General features: G+C 37.0%; 1 protein-coding gene across 2 annotated transcripts in view; it reads right to left on the bottom strand.

Moving 5' to 3' along the window:
- PARD3B (par-3 family cell polarity regulator beta) overlaps positions 1-14303 on the bottom strand; it is a 1231823-nt gene that overhangs the window by 563324 nt on the left and 654196 nt on the right. For both annotated transcript variants that reach the window (XM_056111836.1, XM_056111837.1), the window contains exon 5: positions 4544-4632. In XM_056111836.1, the coding sequence (XP_055967811.1) occupies positions 4544-4632 (89 nt within the window). The remainder of the gene's footprint in view (positions 1-4543; positions 4633-14303) is intronic.

Here is a 14303-nt window from a genome sequence, read left to right as displayed (position 1 = left end):
TGGACTCTACAGTGAATTTCACAAATAGGTGACATAAGAATGGAGACAACAGGCTAAAACATGTCGGTAGTGTTAATTTTGCAAAATTAACACTAATTTTGTAAAAACAAGTCAGTTTGGAGAAGGCTAATTTGAAGATGATGCAACCCTCACCTTATCCTTAAAGTCCTCATGAAAGAGACAGATTTCTAAGGATAAGGTGAGGGTTGGTCACACACTTTGCAATTTACAGAAGGGCTTAATTAAATTTTTTTAATCCCATAAACAGCTCTTTATTACCATTTTAAAATAAATTGAGTAAAGTTTCTTAAGAGAAGACTATTTTATATTAGATTGAGAAATAACATTTCTCAATGTTATTTTTCTTTAAATAAATATGTTTGTGTTAATAACAGGTGAGTGGTTAATAGTTATGCATATGATTCATGGAGCAATGTGTTTTATCCACTCAGGTGGATAAACAAATATGCCTGCATTATGTTCCAAGTCCTATGTAAGGTGTCAGAAACTCCTTGGAGAATTCATAGTCTTGTTTGGGAGAATGCCAAAGAGCTACAATACACTGTAGCAAGCGCAATAATGATATTGATAATTGCAATATCAATTAATGTTTATCCAGCCATTCATTCAAATTGTACTAAGAGAAATCACCTGTGTCTAATTTAATCTTCACAACGATCTATGTAGTACTGAAATCTACTTTCCATAGGAATAAAATATTTTGAGGTGGGTAAATAGTTAGTTCAAATAGTATTTAAACTAAGGATTAAACTAAATACAAAAATGTTAAATTATTGAAAGGTTAAATAAATACAGTTTAAAATTTTTATTTATTAATGATATGTAAGATCAAGTGGAAAAGAAGTGATAGTTAAGGATTAATTGGTTATTATAGAGCCGAGATGATGCTTGAGCATACCTATGAAGATCACTGTCACTGTCACTGTCCTCCCGTTGTTCATCAATTTGCTTGAGCAGGCCCAGTAACATCTCCATTGTGAGACTAGTTACTGTGTTTGGCATATTGAATGCATCACGGGGAGTTTGCCAGGCTTTGCCGTGCAGGTGAAATACTCTTGACAGCTTGCCGAGATCTCCGAGAGGGGCCGAGGAATTGAACCTGGTAGGCTGAGTTGGCCGCATGCAAGGCAAACGCCCTACTGCTGTGTTATCGCTCCAGCTACATGGTCCCTTGAGCACCCCTGGGTGTGACTCCAGATTATGAAGATAAGAATATAGAAACAGGTCCTAGCATTTTTTATATTGGGTCTGCAAATAATTTACTTACCTTTTCTCTCACCTGCTTGAAAGTAAGCCTCAGATCCTAAGCTTTGGCCTACACTAAGGTTACCACCAAAAGCTTAATTCCAAAGGAAAATACTACCCATGTAACTATGTTGTAAGTGGCTTCTTCTCTCTTCTCATTCTGTATCATCTCATATAAGCTAAAATCAATTTCCTTTCCTAGATAAGTAGTCTCTAAGTTTTTTCTCCACTTGCTTTACATTCTAAGTTTGTAAGATCCCTAGTAGCTTTACATGTAGTAATGAATTTCATCTTCATATCAAACCTCTGTTATATTTACTGTTTTTGGCATATCAAATATGCCATGGGTAGCTTGCCAGGCTCTGTCGTGTTGGTGGATTACTCTCGGTAGCATGCCAGACACTCTGAGAGGGATAGAGGCTTTTAGAGCGGTCTCTAATCGTCCTTGCAGGTGTTCCCATGGTTCAAACCATATTTGAACCCCATCAAATATGGTGCAGTAACCTTGGAAGATGGGCATTAATTGTCTTATGATGTGTCGCTCAGATGCTTTGCAGTCTGGATAGCAGCCTGGAGCGTGGCAGTGGCTGGGTAGTGGAGGTAGTGAATATAAACAGTAAATATAATGGGTCTCATTACCCTGACTCTGAAAGTGCCCCCAATATGGCAGCTTTAAGAAGGATGAGGACAAAAAGGCCCATAAAATCTCAAGGCTGAACTAGGCTGTCAAAACGAAGAAGGACTAAAATGATTGTGTACTTTCAATGCACGTACACTGGCATTGGATGCATCCATCGAGGACCTGATGGTGCATGTGTGAAGGATCAAGTACAACATCATTGGTCTGACCAAGATGAGAAGGCATCAACCACATTAGGCCATTTCTGACACTGGAGAAGAACTATTCCTTGGAACATGTGACTAAAGAGGCATCGGTGGTGTTGATGTCCTTGTCAACACAAACTTGTCCATGTGTAGTGATTCATTTGAATGCCTAACAACTCGAATCAGATAATTATACTTGAATAGATGTGGCTCACTGCAGCAGTTTATATCTTCGTTGTCTACCCACCAACATCCAATTATGAGGAAGAAGAAATTGAGAAGTTCTACATGGAGCTGGAGAAGTTCCATAAAGAAGGACACACCTTCTACAAGATCATTATTGGTGATTTTAATGCCAAGACAGGACCAAGAAGATCAACTGAAGAACTCCACATTGGGAACCATGGCCTAGAATGGAACGAACAGGGTGAGAGATCGTCTGAGTTCATCATGTCTACCAAGACCATTTGTGGTAACTCACAGTTCCAGAAGACCAAATCTAAACATTGGACATGGGAGTCTCCTGGTGGGTGGTTCCACAATGAAATTGACCACATCATATTCAATCGACAGTTTTGCCTGTCCGATGTCACTGTTATCCCAAAACTCTAAACGGGATCAGACCACCTTCTTCTTCATGCAAAATTCTACTTCACAGAGCGGGAAGAAAGGGCTGCAAAGTTTAAGAAGAGAACTCCCAGAACGACCACCAACTGGGGAACTCTTTGGCACTTGGCAAACATGGGAAGATGCCATTGTTGACAACGTTGACGAAGAATAGGATCGACTGGTTCAGCACCTCCATGATTCTGCGAGGAATGCCGAGAGAGATAGACACAAAAAGACTCCTGTCTTCGAAAACTCTCAAGCTCATTTGCCAACGTGGCTTTGTGCAAGCCTCAGGCAACCACAAGTGAATATCCGAGCTTGCTAAACAGTGCAGAGAACTGATAAAGGAGAACCTCAAAACCTCAAACTACACCACCTCCGCTTCACTGATGACTTCGTTCTAATAACACCAAACATTAGCCAAGTGCCACCAATGCTGGCCAACTTCAACTGTGAGTGTAGAAAGGTCGGACTACAGCTGAATCTCATGAAGACAATGTTTATGAGAAACAGATTCATTCCTGACATCCCTTTCACTCTCAATTGAATGAACATCTCCAAATGCAACAGTTATGTATACCTAGGTCGAGAACTCAACATGACTGATGACCTGGCACCTGAGTTGTGCAGGAGGAAGAGAATGGCTTGAAATGCCTTCAAGAGCATCGACGAAATAGCTAAGAGGTTGAAGAACCTCTGGCTCTGGGCACATCTCTTTGATTTCACTGTTCTTCCTGTATTAACATACATCTCAGAGACTTGGTCCCTACGAAAACAGGATGAAAATACTATTCGGGTCTTCTTTCGATTCCTTCCCAAAGAGGAATCAAAAGAGCTATGCTTGGAGTATAATGCTTCACTCAAGTGAGAGAAAGAATCCGGAGTTCCAACCGTTGTCAATGATCAAGAATCAGGGATGCTGTCTTGTTTACCAAGGCATTGAAAATCAGATGGGCTGGACATGTAATGCAATTTGGAGATGATCACTGGACTCAAACCATTGCCAACTGGATTCCACGGGGTGTCAAAGATCGTGTGGCCGCCCACCTACGAGATGGTCAGACTTCTTTGTCAAGACCCTGAATGATCCGTCTGAGGCTGTTCATGATCCTGGAGTGAGCAGACGCCATTGGGCTACACTAGCATGCGGCAGGGATGAATGGAGACATTACTGGTGCCTGCTCCAAAGAGTAAAGGGATGTCAAATGATCGATCAAGTGATCAAACCTCTGAAGGTTTTAATATTAGATGGTTTTTCAAACCAGAAACTTAGTAAAAGAGAGATGAGGAACATGTCTAAGAGAACTAGAATTCAAACCAGAGCAGAACCTAAGGCTGAACTGGAAATTAGAGAATAAAGCAAGTATGGTAAACATGAAAGCAATTCATTTCATAGAATAAATTATTCATTAAAACACTTAAACATTAGCTTAATTGGTTGATAGGATAGATAAACTTTATATACATCAAGTAAAATTGTACAAGATTGCTGTAACACAGGGTAATTCAATGTTCTAACTTGTAAAACACTCAAACAACAATGAACTCTGAATGTTCACTTTAAATTGTTGTTCAAAGAGAAGAAAAGCAATTAAGAAATACAGGTTGTAGGCAAGTATTGGAAGCATTAAGGCTCATTTGTACACGTGTTTGCTAGATAATTCTCATATCACATAAAGACAATCAGATAAAAATAATTAAGTGATTAATTTTAGAATTGGATATGGTTTCACTCCACTGTTCTGCTTATCTGAATCTTCCCTGTAAAGTAGAACAATTATGAACCATTAAATAAACAAATATTAAGTTGCAAGGGAATTTTCATTTTGCTCAATAAAAATACCTCAGTACAGTCTTCGTTTTTGCTGATGGCAGTAGCTCTATCTGTGTATCATTCATAGCTTCTCTATCTTCTAAAATCTGTATGGAATCCTGTAGTGAAACACACCCATAAATATGTAGATTAGATGCATATAGAATTGAAAATTGGAATACAATATCGTCTCAACCTGAGTGCATAAATGGTTATACTCTGCTTGAATACAGTATGCTCTAGCAAGACTAGAAACAGGTGTTAATCTTTTCCATATTTTCACTGTTCTTTTCCTTCCCTTTTGACTTCTTAAATACTCAAATGGGCTGTTTACACAAAGCAGTGTGTTAAGAGATTTGGAATACATCATTTAGCTTCTTGCTACTCAGTCATAAGCTTATGGGACTAAGACTTTTAAATTAAGGGGGTACCAATGGGAGGCGCCATTGACAGGTGGTGATGTATTTAGCCCTAAGAAACTGTACTTACTTGCACCCCTGATGACACTAAAAATATAAAGAAAGAAAAGCCATTTTTTAAAGAAAAATTGCCTGGCAAGGTCACTCTGTCAAAAGCGTATAGGGATATTGCAGGAAAATAAATCTGGTGTACCTTGTTTTGAGACTGTGATTCTGAGGATAATCCAGAACAGAGAAACTAAAATTAACCATTTATATTCTAAAATGAATACTTTCTACTATAGTTAGAAGGTCAGAGAGGGCCTCTCCTTTAAAACAGTGAATAGGTTAAATTGGATAGAATATAGTGGAGAAAGGGGCTTTAGAAAGCAAATTGGACATATTTTATGCAAGATCCAATTGTTCTCTGATCAGCTCTGGAACTGGACTAACTGTAACTGCGGAAATAGTCACATACACATTGTGGTCTCAGGTCTCACAGATTCACAAACCACATGGAAAATGCCCCATTATTAACAATCACACCTGTAAACAGGGCATTTTGTAAATCAAAATGAATCATTTCATTATAAAAGATAATATGCTAAGTGATTTAACATAAAATAATTTGGTTAATATTTTTAAAATATAAAATAACAACTCAAGAAGTTTTTCATATAAAAGTGAATACTGGTAAACTTTCATTCAGATAGGTGTAACGTCCTTCCATATAGGGATTAGTTTTGTCATGGCTTGTCTATATTAGATTTTTTTAAAAATGTTTTTTTCTCTCCAGTGGAATCAGAAAGGGAAGAAAATCCATAAAGTTGGAGAACACCTTTTAGATTGAAGTATCGAGTATCTTTTAAAGAGCCAGGGAGACAGCTCAAAAAGAGCTAGGTAGTACAGTGGGTTGGGTGCTGGCCTTGCACATGACAGATCCAGGTTCGATCCCCAATATCCCATATGGTCCCATGAGCCCACCAGGAGTGATTCTTTAGTGCAGATTCAAGACACTGCTAGGTATGACTCTTAAACCCCTCCAAAAAAAGAAAAGAAAAGAAAAAAAAACAGAGCCACAGAATATGCCTACCATGTTTGGGCTCTTCTAGTTCATTTCCTGGTACCGCATAGCCCCACATTGCACAGTCATTCTGAAATAGCCCTGACTGTCCCAGCACTGACCTCATTAACATTACTACGACTGATAGAAGCAGCTAAGTCAAAATCAGTGATAGTTGTCCCTTAAATCTCAAGCAGAGGCGAGGAGACCCCCTTTCCCCACTACAAAAAAGGTCTTTGAAGAGTTTGAACATTCATATTATTCTAAAGGGCTTCATATATACTTTCAGAGAAGAGATACAGGGTTGTTCTGATTACAGAAAGAGGTATTAGACACTTTTTTTTTCTTTTTGAGTCACACCCGACAATTCACAGGGGTTACTCCTGGCTCTGCACTCAGGAATTACTCCTGGTGATGTTGGGAAACCATATGGGATGCTGGGAATCAAATCCAGGTTGGCTGTGTGCAAGGCAAATGCCCTACCCGCTGTGCTACAGCTCCACCCCCAGTATTAGACATTTTTACAAAAATATTTGAACTTGTCACATGCACATGTGAGAATATTTGATGGGCACATTTAAGTCAAAGTCATGATTTCCTTATCTGACTCTCTTATGTAAAGAGTGAAGCCCACGAAGGATGAGGATATGCCTGGTTCTCTCTTTTTTAGCACATAATGCACAGTTTGTTAATGAATGCATTTGGATGAATAAACCAAATGACACTGTTCTACTTTTGAATGTAGCGTAGTAAATTATTCTAAATGTAATGGATTTAATGAGAGCACTAGTTCTGGTAGTTCCAATGAGTCAGATTCAGAAGTGACTTGAGGCATTTCTGAGGAGGAATCCCTCCTAGGAGCTGCAATAATCATTTAAAGCCTGGTGGAGCTTTCTAGCTCCTTTTCCCTTAGAAAGACTTTATTAAGATATTCAAATACAACATTAAATACATCCCTTTTAAAGGTATAATTTAGTCATTTAAAGTATATTCATAGCTTTGCAAATAATTACCACTAATTTTGGGATATTTAAAAAAATTCTCCAAAGAGATCTCATACTCTTTAGTCATTACATACATTTTTTCCTGCCCCCCCCATACAACAGGTGGCAATAATTAATCCATTTTCTGTCTTTAAGAATAGCGTATTCTGAACATTTTATGTAAGTAGAATGATAAGATTTATAGATTTTATCCCATATTATGTTATGAAACCTTAGCCATATTATCATATATACTTAATATTCCATCTTGTTTGATGGTCAAATAATATTCCATTGTAGAGATAAGTCACTTTCTTGATTTATTCATAAACCTGATGGCATTTGGTTGATTTCATTTTACATATTATGAGATAATGCTATGGATACTTAGACTAATGTTTAATTATCACACAATTTTGCTAAAAATAAGATCTCTTTGTAGACGTATATTTTCAGTTTTTTCAGGTATATGAATAAAAGTGTTTTCGGTCATGGTACAATTCTTGGTATCACATTTTGTGGAATATTATCTAGTATATTATCTCCACCATGACTCTGCAATTTTACATTCTTATCAGCAACAAAGGCGGGTTCTCATCTCCCTAAATTTCTGTCAACACTTACTACTTTTCTTTAATAAATTTTGTTATCTTTATGATTGTGTAGTGAATTTTGTTTTGGATCCATCTAGTGACAATGACTAATGCTTTATATTTTCATAATATCTAATGATATTGATCACCTCTTTGTGCTGTTATTGAAAATTTGTTATCTTCCTTGAAGAAATATCAGAATGTATTTGGCTTTTTGTTAGTGTTAAGAGCTTTTTAAAAAAATATTTGGTACACAACTACTTATCAAATACATGAAATAGAAGTCTATTTTTACATTAAACAGACTATATTTCAGTTTCTTAATGGGCCCTTTTAAGAAAAAAAAATGTTCTATGTAAAACTTTCATCAAGGAAGTGCAACTTCTTTAAGCCTAATCATTATTAACATTCTTCTATTTTGTATCCTTGCATTTATGTGTGAAATTTATGAATAATTTTGTCAACTTATGCAAAATATTAGGCTGGATTCTTTTAGAAGTATAAATGTTGAGTCTGAGGTCAGTTTTGAGAGTCACTCTCAGTGTCCTCCCATTGTTCATTGATTTGCTCAAGCGGGCACCAATAACGTCTCACAACAAATTGTGAGACTTGTTGTTACTATTTTTGGGTAGTGTGCCAGGCTTTTCTGTGCAGACTAGATATTCTTGGTAGCTTGCCAGGCTCTCTGAGAGGGGCGGAGGAATCGAACCCGGGTTGGCCACATGCAAGGCAGAAACTCTACTAGCTGTGTTATCACTCCAGCCCAGTTTTGAGAGTAGTATAACTTAATAACATAAATTCTTCTAATATTCAAACCATAAACAATGCCATTAATTAAAAATTTTGTTTTGGGTTTGTAATTCTATACATACCTGTAACTAGGATTGTTAAAGGAAAAGACATTTGTTTGCCCTGCCACAGAGGCAGGGGGGGATGGGGGATGGGGGTGGGGGGGATATTATCCATGGTGGTGGAAAATGGGCACTGGTGGAGGGATGGGTATCTGATCATTGTATAATCAAACCCAAGCACAAAAAATTGTAAATCTACAACTGTACCTCATGGTGTTTCACTAATAAAAAAAAATTTAAAAAAAAAAGGAAAAGACATTTGCAATAAAATCTTAAGATAAGAAAGTGACATACTTTCTGGTTCTAACTAGTTTCATTAAAAAAATTGGTCTGATACAATATACTACTTTGCTCTGGGTAATTCTTATTTCAGTAGAACACTAAAGCAATCGTGTAAATAACTATAAACATTATGCCTGTAACAAAAGCATTTTTATTTTTTTTCTTAAATTATTTTGGTTTGAGGCCACACCCTGCAGGACCCAATGCTTATTGCTGGCTTTGTACTCAGGGATCATTCCTGGCATGTCTTAGGAGGTCATATAGTGTCGGGGATTGAACCTGGGTTGGCTGTGTGCAAGGTAACCTTCGAATTCACTGTATGTATTTCCCTACCCTCTGCTCTATCTCTCTGGTCTCAACAATATTATTATTTTAAAAGTAACATCAGAAATTCTTTGCCTTGTCACTGTTATCAAAAGGAAGACAATCTATAGTTTATCATGTCAACTAATGGGCAGTATTTGTCACTGGCCAAAATCATTTCTAGATATTGCAGTAACAGAATTCTTTGATATTCTCTAGAGAGAAAACTGTCAGACTGATACTTAAGACAACCCTAGAAGGGCACAAAACCAATTCCAAATTGACTCAGCAGCATAACAGCAGAACAGTATGTCAATATTTATGGGCAAAAGAAGCTTATTCCTTAACAAGATACATAAAATTATATTCTACAAATATTAAAAATAATTGAATAATTTAAGAGCACTTAGACTTTTGCTTTATTTAATCACACAGTGAAATGAAGAGTCATGAAATCACACATCTCTGAAACTGAAGAGAGATGTTTTACTCATAGCTCATTTAAATAACTGAGAAAGACTCAGAATCATGACTTTTAAATTTAGAAATTAAAAGGGCAAAAATATCCATTAATGAAAAACTAGTTATATACAACTCCTGTTGAACTTTTCTTTCTTCAGCTTTTGCATTAAGATGTATTAATTGTATAATTTAAACGTCACAAACTTTTCTCTAAAAAACACAAAGATTTGGTACTCTCTATAATTATATTAATAGATTATTAAAATCTCAACATATAAAGTAAAAGTAGAAGGTGGTGATCATCAACATAGGCTATAGATGTAAAAAGCTCTTTCAAGATTTGTCACCTCTTTTAGTCCATGTTAGAATCCTGTGCTCTCTAACAAAGTTCATTGCGAGGTCATGCCTTGCCAACTAGGCAGAGAGCTTTAAGAAGTTTGTCCTTTACCTTTTTCATTAGAACAGGGAACATATCATATGTGGTTCTCACAACAGACAAGTTTAATTACTACCATTTTTAAAAAGTGAACGTTTTTAGCAACACTTTCAGAATCACGGGAGCATTTCTGACAGCTAGAATGAGTTGGATTTAAACATCACGGCACTATTTTTAGCTTTAAAATCAACACTTACATAAATATTCCCAAACCAATTAGCAGCAGCTGGAAAGTAAAGGTGTTTACATTTAGAGTGCTAACAACTGCAAGTGCTCACGGGTTGTGTACAAGGGACCAAGCAGCAGGCAGGGCACCCCTCTCCCAGGGTGATCTTGGTGTTGGCACCAAGCGAATATTTCTAATTTCACATTTAGTATGTTATCGATTTCATAGAGATAAGTGTAGTCCTTATGCAGAGCAGAATTACTAAATTACCTATCTCCAAATAAAGATTTCATTTTGATTTGTTTTGGGGCTATACCCAGTGGTGCTCAGGGCTTACTCCTGGCTCTGCACTCAGGAATCACTCTTGGAGATGTGTGGTGGACTATATGTGATGCTGAGCATTGAATTCGGGTTGGCCTTGTGAAAGGGCAAGTGCACTATCCACCGGTCTATGGCTCCAGGCCCTAAATAAACACAACATTCTTGAAAATACACGTGGAGGAATAAAAACCAAATTCTCATTAGTTGTTTCTAATTTATCACAGGTATTCATCAATGTTAAAATATTTTCCAACTTAGCTTTGCCCCTCTCAGATGAGAAGTGAAATATCTGTTCTATTACCAATAGATATATCCCTTTGACTTACAGAAGGACAACTATGACAATGGTATTTTCTCCCTTAATTCTTTTGTACGGTATTGGAAACTACTTGTCCACAAAATAATTTTAAAAGGTAATGAGTTGTGTTACAGAATCTCAGGTTCACTTAGAAGCAAGATGTTCTTTCTGAAAAGTCAACTCCAATATTCGTGAGAAACTGCACATGAATTTTAGAATGAGAGTAATAGAAAAATTATACACAGTATATTTGAACACTAGGTTGTATGCCTGGTGCTCATACATAAACATAATGTAAATTTAAAAATTAAAATTCTGGGCATAATTTCACAGATTTTTTTACTCCTTAAAACAAGAATGTCTGTGCTAACATAAAAATAAGTTGTGTGTGATAAGCACAAATGGAATGAACATGCATTTGGGAAGGGAGGCACTGTTACTCCAGCTCAACCTAAGAGAGATTCCTCATGCCTTGGGACTACCTCCACATGGCCGATCTCTCTGCTGGCTTCAAAGATACTACCCAGAACCATTTGAATTCTAACAATTTAATGTGCCCATATTTTTATATTTGTATAATTTCATATATATTTATAAACATATGTAAATATAGAGAGTATATCTAGACATTGGCAAGGCAATAGAAGATTTTTGAAGTGTGAAATTACAAGCTTCTTCAGAATTATGACTATGATTTATTTGTTTTCCTTGCAACTGTTATCTTCAAACTTCAGCACACAACACAATAATCTAGATCACTGTGAAAACACAAAATCTGGGGGCTTACCTGGAGGTATCTGATAGAGCAGTCTTAGATGAGGGCTGAGATTACATTTTAAATAAGTTCCTGATGCTGCTAAGTCAAATATTCATATTTTAAAAAGAACTGGGTTACAGAGTAGTTCAGAACCTGCAAAGTCTTGGAAATGACTCATTGAGTCCTGGAAAGATTGGCGGTGGATTCCCTCATTTTATAGCTAAGGGGATGAACCTGGAGAGTGAGATGACTACCTACTTGGATAGATTAGAGAAAACAAAAGTTTAGGATTCCTGATTCGTAATCCAAGATCCTTTTCATGAAACATGATAAATAGCTGCTGCTTAATAAATCATCTTTTTTTTCAATGTTATCTTTTAAAATTCTAGTAGAGTTTAAATAGGTCTTATCTTTCTTTAAAAACATTAAATCACTTCATATATAACTAGATATATACTTGAAATAATCCAATATGAATTTTTGGTGTTCCCATTTCCAGTAAGGTTTATGTCTTGACCATGGTGAAAGTTCCAAGCATTGGAAAAATATGTAAATTGCATAGGACTAGTGATTTCCTAAGATTTATGTTTGATTGCAACCATGGTCAATAAATTTATCTTGTAAGCTCTCTGAGCTGGTCTGAGGAGAGAGAGAGAGAAAGAGAGAGAGAGAGAGAAGAGAGAGAGAGAGAGAGAGAGAGAGAGAGAGAGAGAGAGAGAGAGAGAGAGAGAGATCCCAGAGAGAGGAAGCTGGGAACTCCTTTTATCTACTACCAAATCCCACCCATCCCTCCAGCCATCCCATTATCTATTATAATTGGCTACCTGTTCCATGGGTGAGATTTAAAGTGACAGACTAAACTCACTAGGCACTCCACCCTTCAGTTTTGGCTGCATCAGTAATAAGTTTAAAGAAGAAGAAAAAGGTATAGTAGTAAACGTAAGCTCTCATTAAGAAAAGGAAGACTAGATTTCAATAGTGTTTCTTTCGTTGTTTTGCCTGCCGACCAGACACTGAATCTTCTAGTCTGTTTTATTATATGTAGAATGAGTGAAAGGTTTTCAGGCTCATTCTGGGTATACAGGGTCCCAGAGCATAATAATGATGTGCTAAATAGTAAAGAAGGAAAGCCCTCTACTGGAGATACATACTTATAAAAATAATTATGACATAAATTAAGAGATGGATAGTCACCTAAACAAATATTTTATTTAAAAATTTCCCATAAGAATTAAAAAAAAACTTATGAAAATATATGATTTGATAGTTTTAGTTATTGATTCTAAATAACTTTTGGGGAACAAATCTGTGACAGAAAAAAGAAGGGACCACAGAGAAAACTAAAGTTCCCTCTCCATACCTCATTAACGTTCTGCATATTTCCTATGATTTTTTAAATAAGTTTATTATTGAATCACTGTGAGAACAATAAAAAGCTTTCGGGTTTAAGTCTCAGGCATACAATGACGGAACACCCATCCCTTCACCAGTGCACATTTTACACCAGCAAAAACCCCAGTACACCCCCTATCCCACACCCTCCCTCTACCTGTGTGGCAGATGATTTCCACATTACTCTCTCTCTACTTTGATTACATTCTATATTTTGACACCAGAACCACCACTATTATTTGGGACTTTACTCCAACAATCAGACCTGCCAAAAAGGCAACATTAGACAATTTATTTTCTATTGCTGATTATGAATAGCATATGATGTTGCACGGCCGACATCTAATTCTAAATAGATTTTGGAATTCTGAGATTGTAATAATTAAATCTGGAGGGATCTACCAAAAGCCACTGGGTTCTGAGATTTGTTTGTGTGTTTCTGGGATCATGGCCGTTAAGTAGCTTAATCAGTAGCTAGAGGGGCTGTTCATGGACAGCAACTCAGGTCTTGTTGGGGTGGGGGAGGACAGGTCACAGCTCCACCCCCATTCATGAGGTCTTGTGTGTCTTGTCACTGCTGGCCTATACCTGACTGTCCAATGGCCTCTGGAAGAAGGCAGCCACCGAACCGCCAGAGGGAATAGGCAGAGGGATGGTACCTTCTCCCACCTGGGGTGGCCCAGTGCCAGTAACCTAATGCAAAGTCTAGATGCATTTCTGCCAAAAACCACTGGTTCCGAGACTTGTTTGTGAGTCTTTGGGATCATGGCAATTAAGGAGCTTGTACAGTAACCAGAGGGGTTTCTATCAGTTTCTATGATTTTTAGCAGATATTTTCTTTCTTCCTTATTGTTAATAACTACCACAGATATTATCGTTAAACTTTCCTATTACAGTACTTATTCTGTGCCTTTGCCAAGACCCTCATTTGATCCCATTACTGTTTTTTTTTTATTTAGCTTTGATTTTTTTTCTATTTTTTATGTAGGAGTACTGCTATTTATTCAGCCACTGATTAGCTGATTGAATTGGGCATGAACTCCACCATTTTTTCCATTTTTTATAATTTTATTTATTGAATCACCATGAGGGCAGTGGATACAAAGCTTTCGGATTTAAGTCTTGCTCATACAATGAAACAACTGTACCTTCACCAGTGCCCATTCTCCACCACCAAAAACCCCAGTACACCCCCATCCCACACCCTCCCCCTACCTGTGGGGCAGACGATTTCCACATTACTCTCTGTCTACTTTGATCACATTCAATATTTTGACACCAGACCCACCATTATTATTTGGGATTTTACCCCAACACTCAGATCTGCTGAAAAGGCAACGGTAGACAATTTGTTTTCTATTGCTGGTTAAAAATAACATATGATGCCATGTGGCTGCAGTAGTGGCCACGCGATTTTGAATTTCTGAAATTTTAACACTTAAATCTGGAGGCATTTCTGCCAAAACCTGCTGGGTTCCAAAATTT

This window comes from Sorex fumeus, unplaced genomic scaffold (assembly GCF_029834395.1).
Source record: "Sorex fumeus unplaced genomic scaffold, SorFum_2.1 ptg000014l, whole genome shotgun sequence".
Taxonomy (NCBI): domain Eukaryota; kingdom Metazoa; phylum Chordata; class Mammalia; order Eulipotyphla; family Soricidae; genus Sorex; species Sorex fumeus.
The sequence above is the reverse complement of the archived record's forward strand: the minus strand, read 5'-3'. Positions and strand labels throughout refer to the sequence as shown.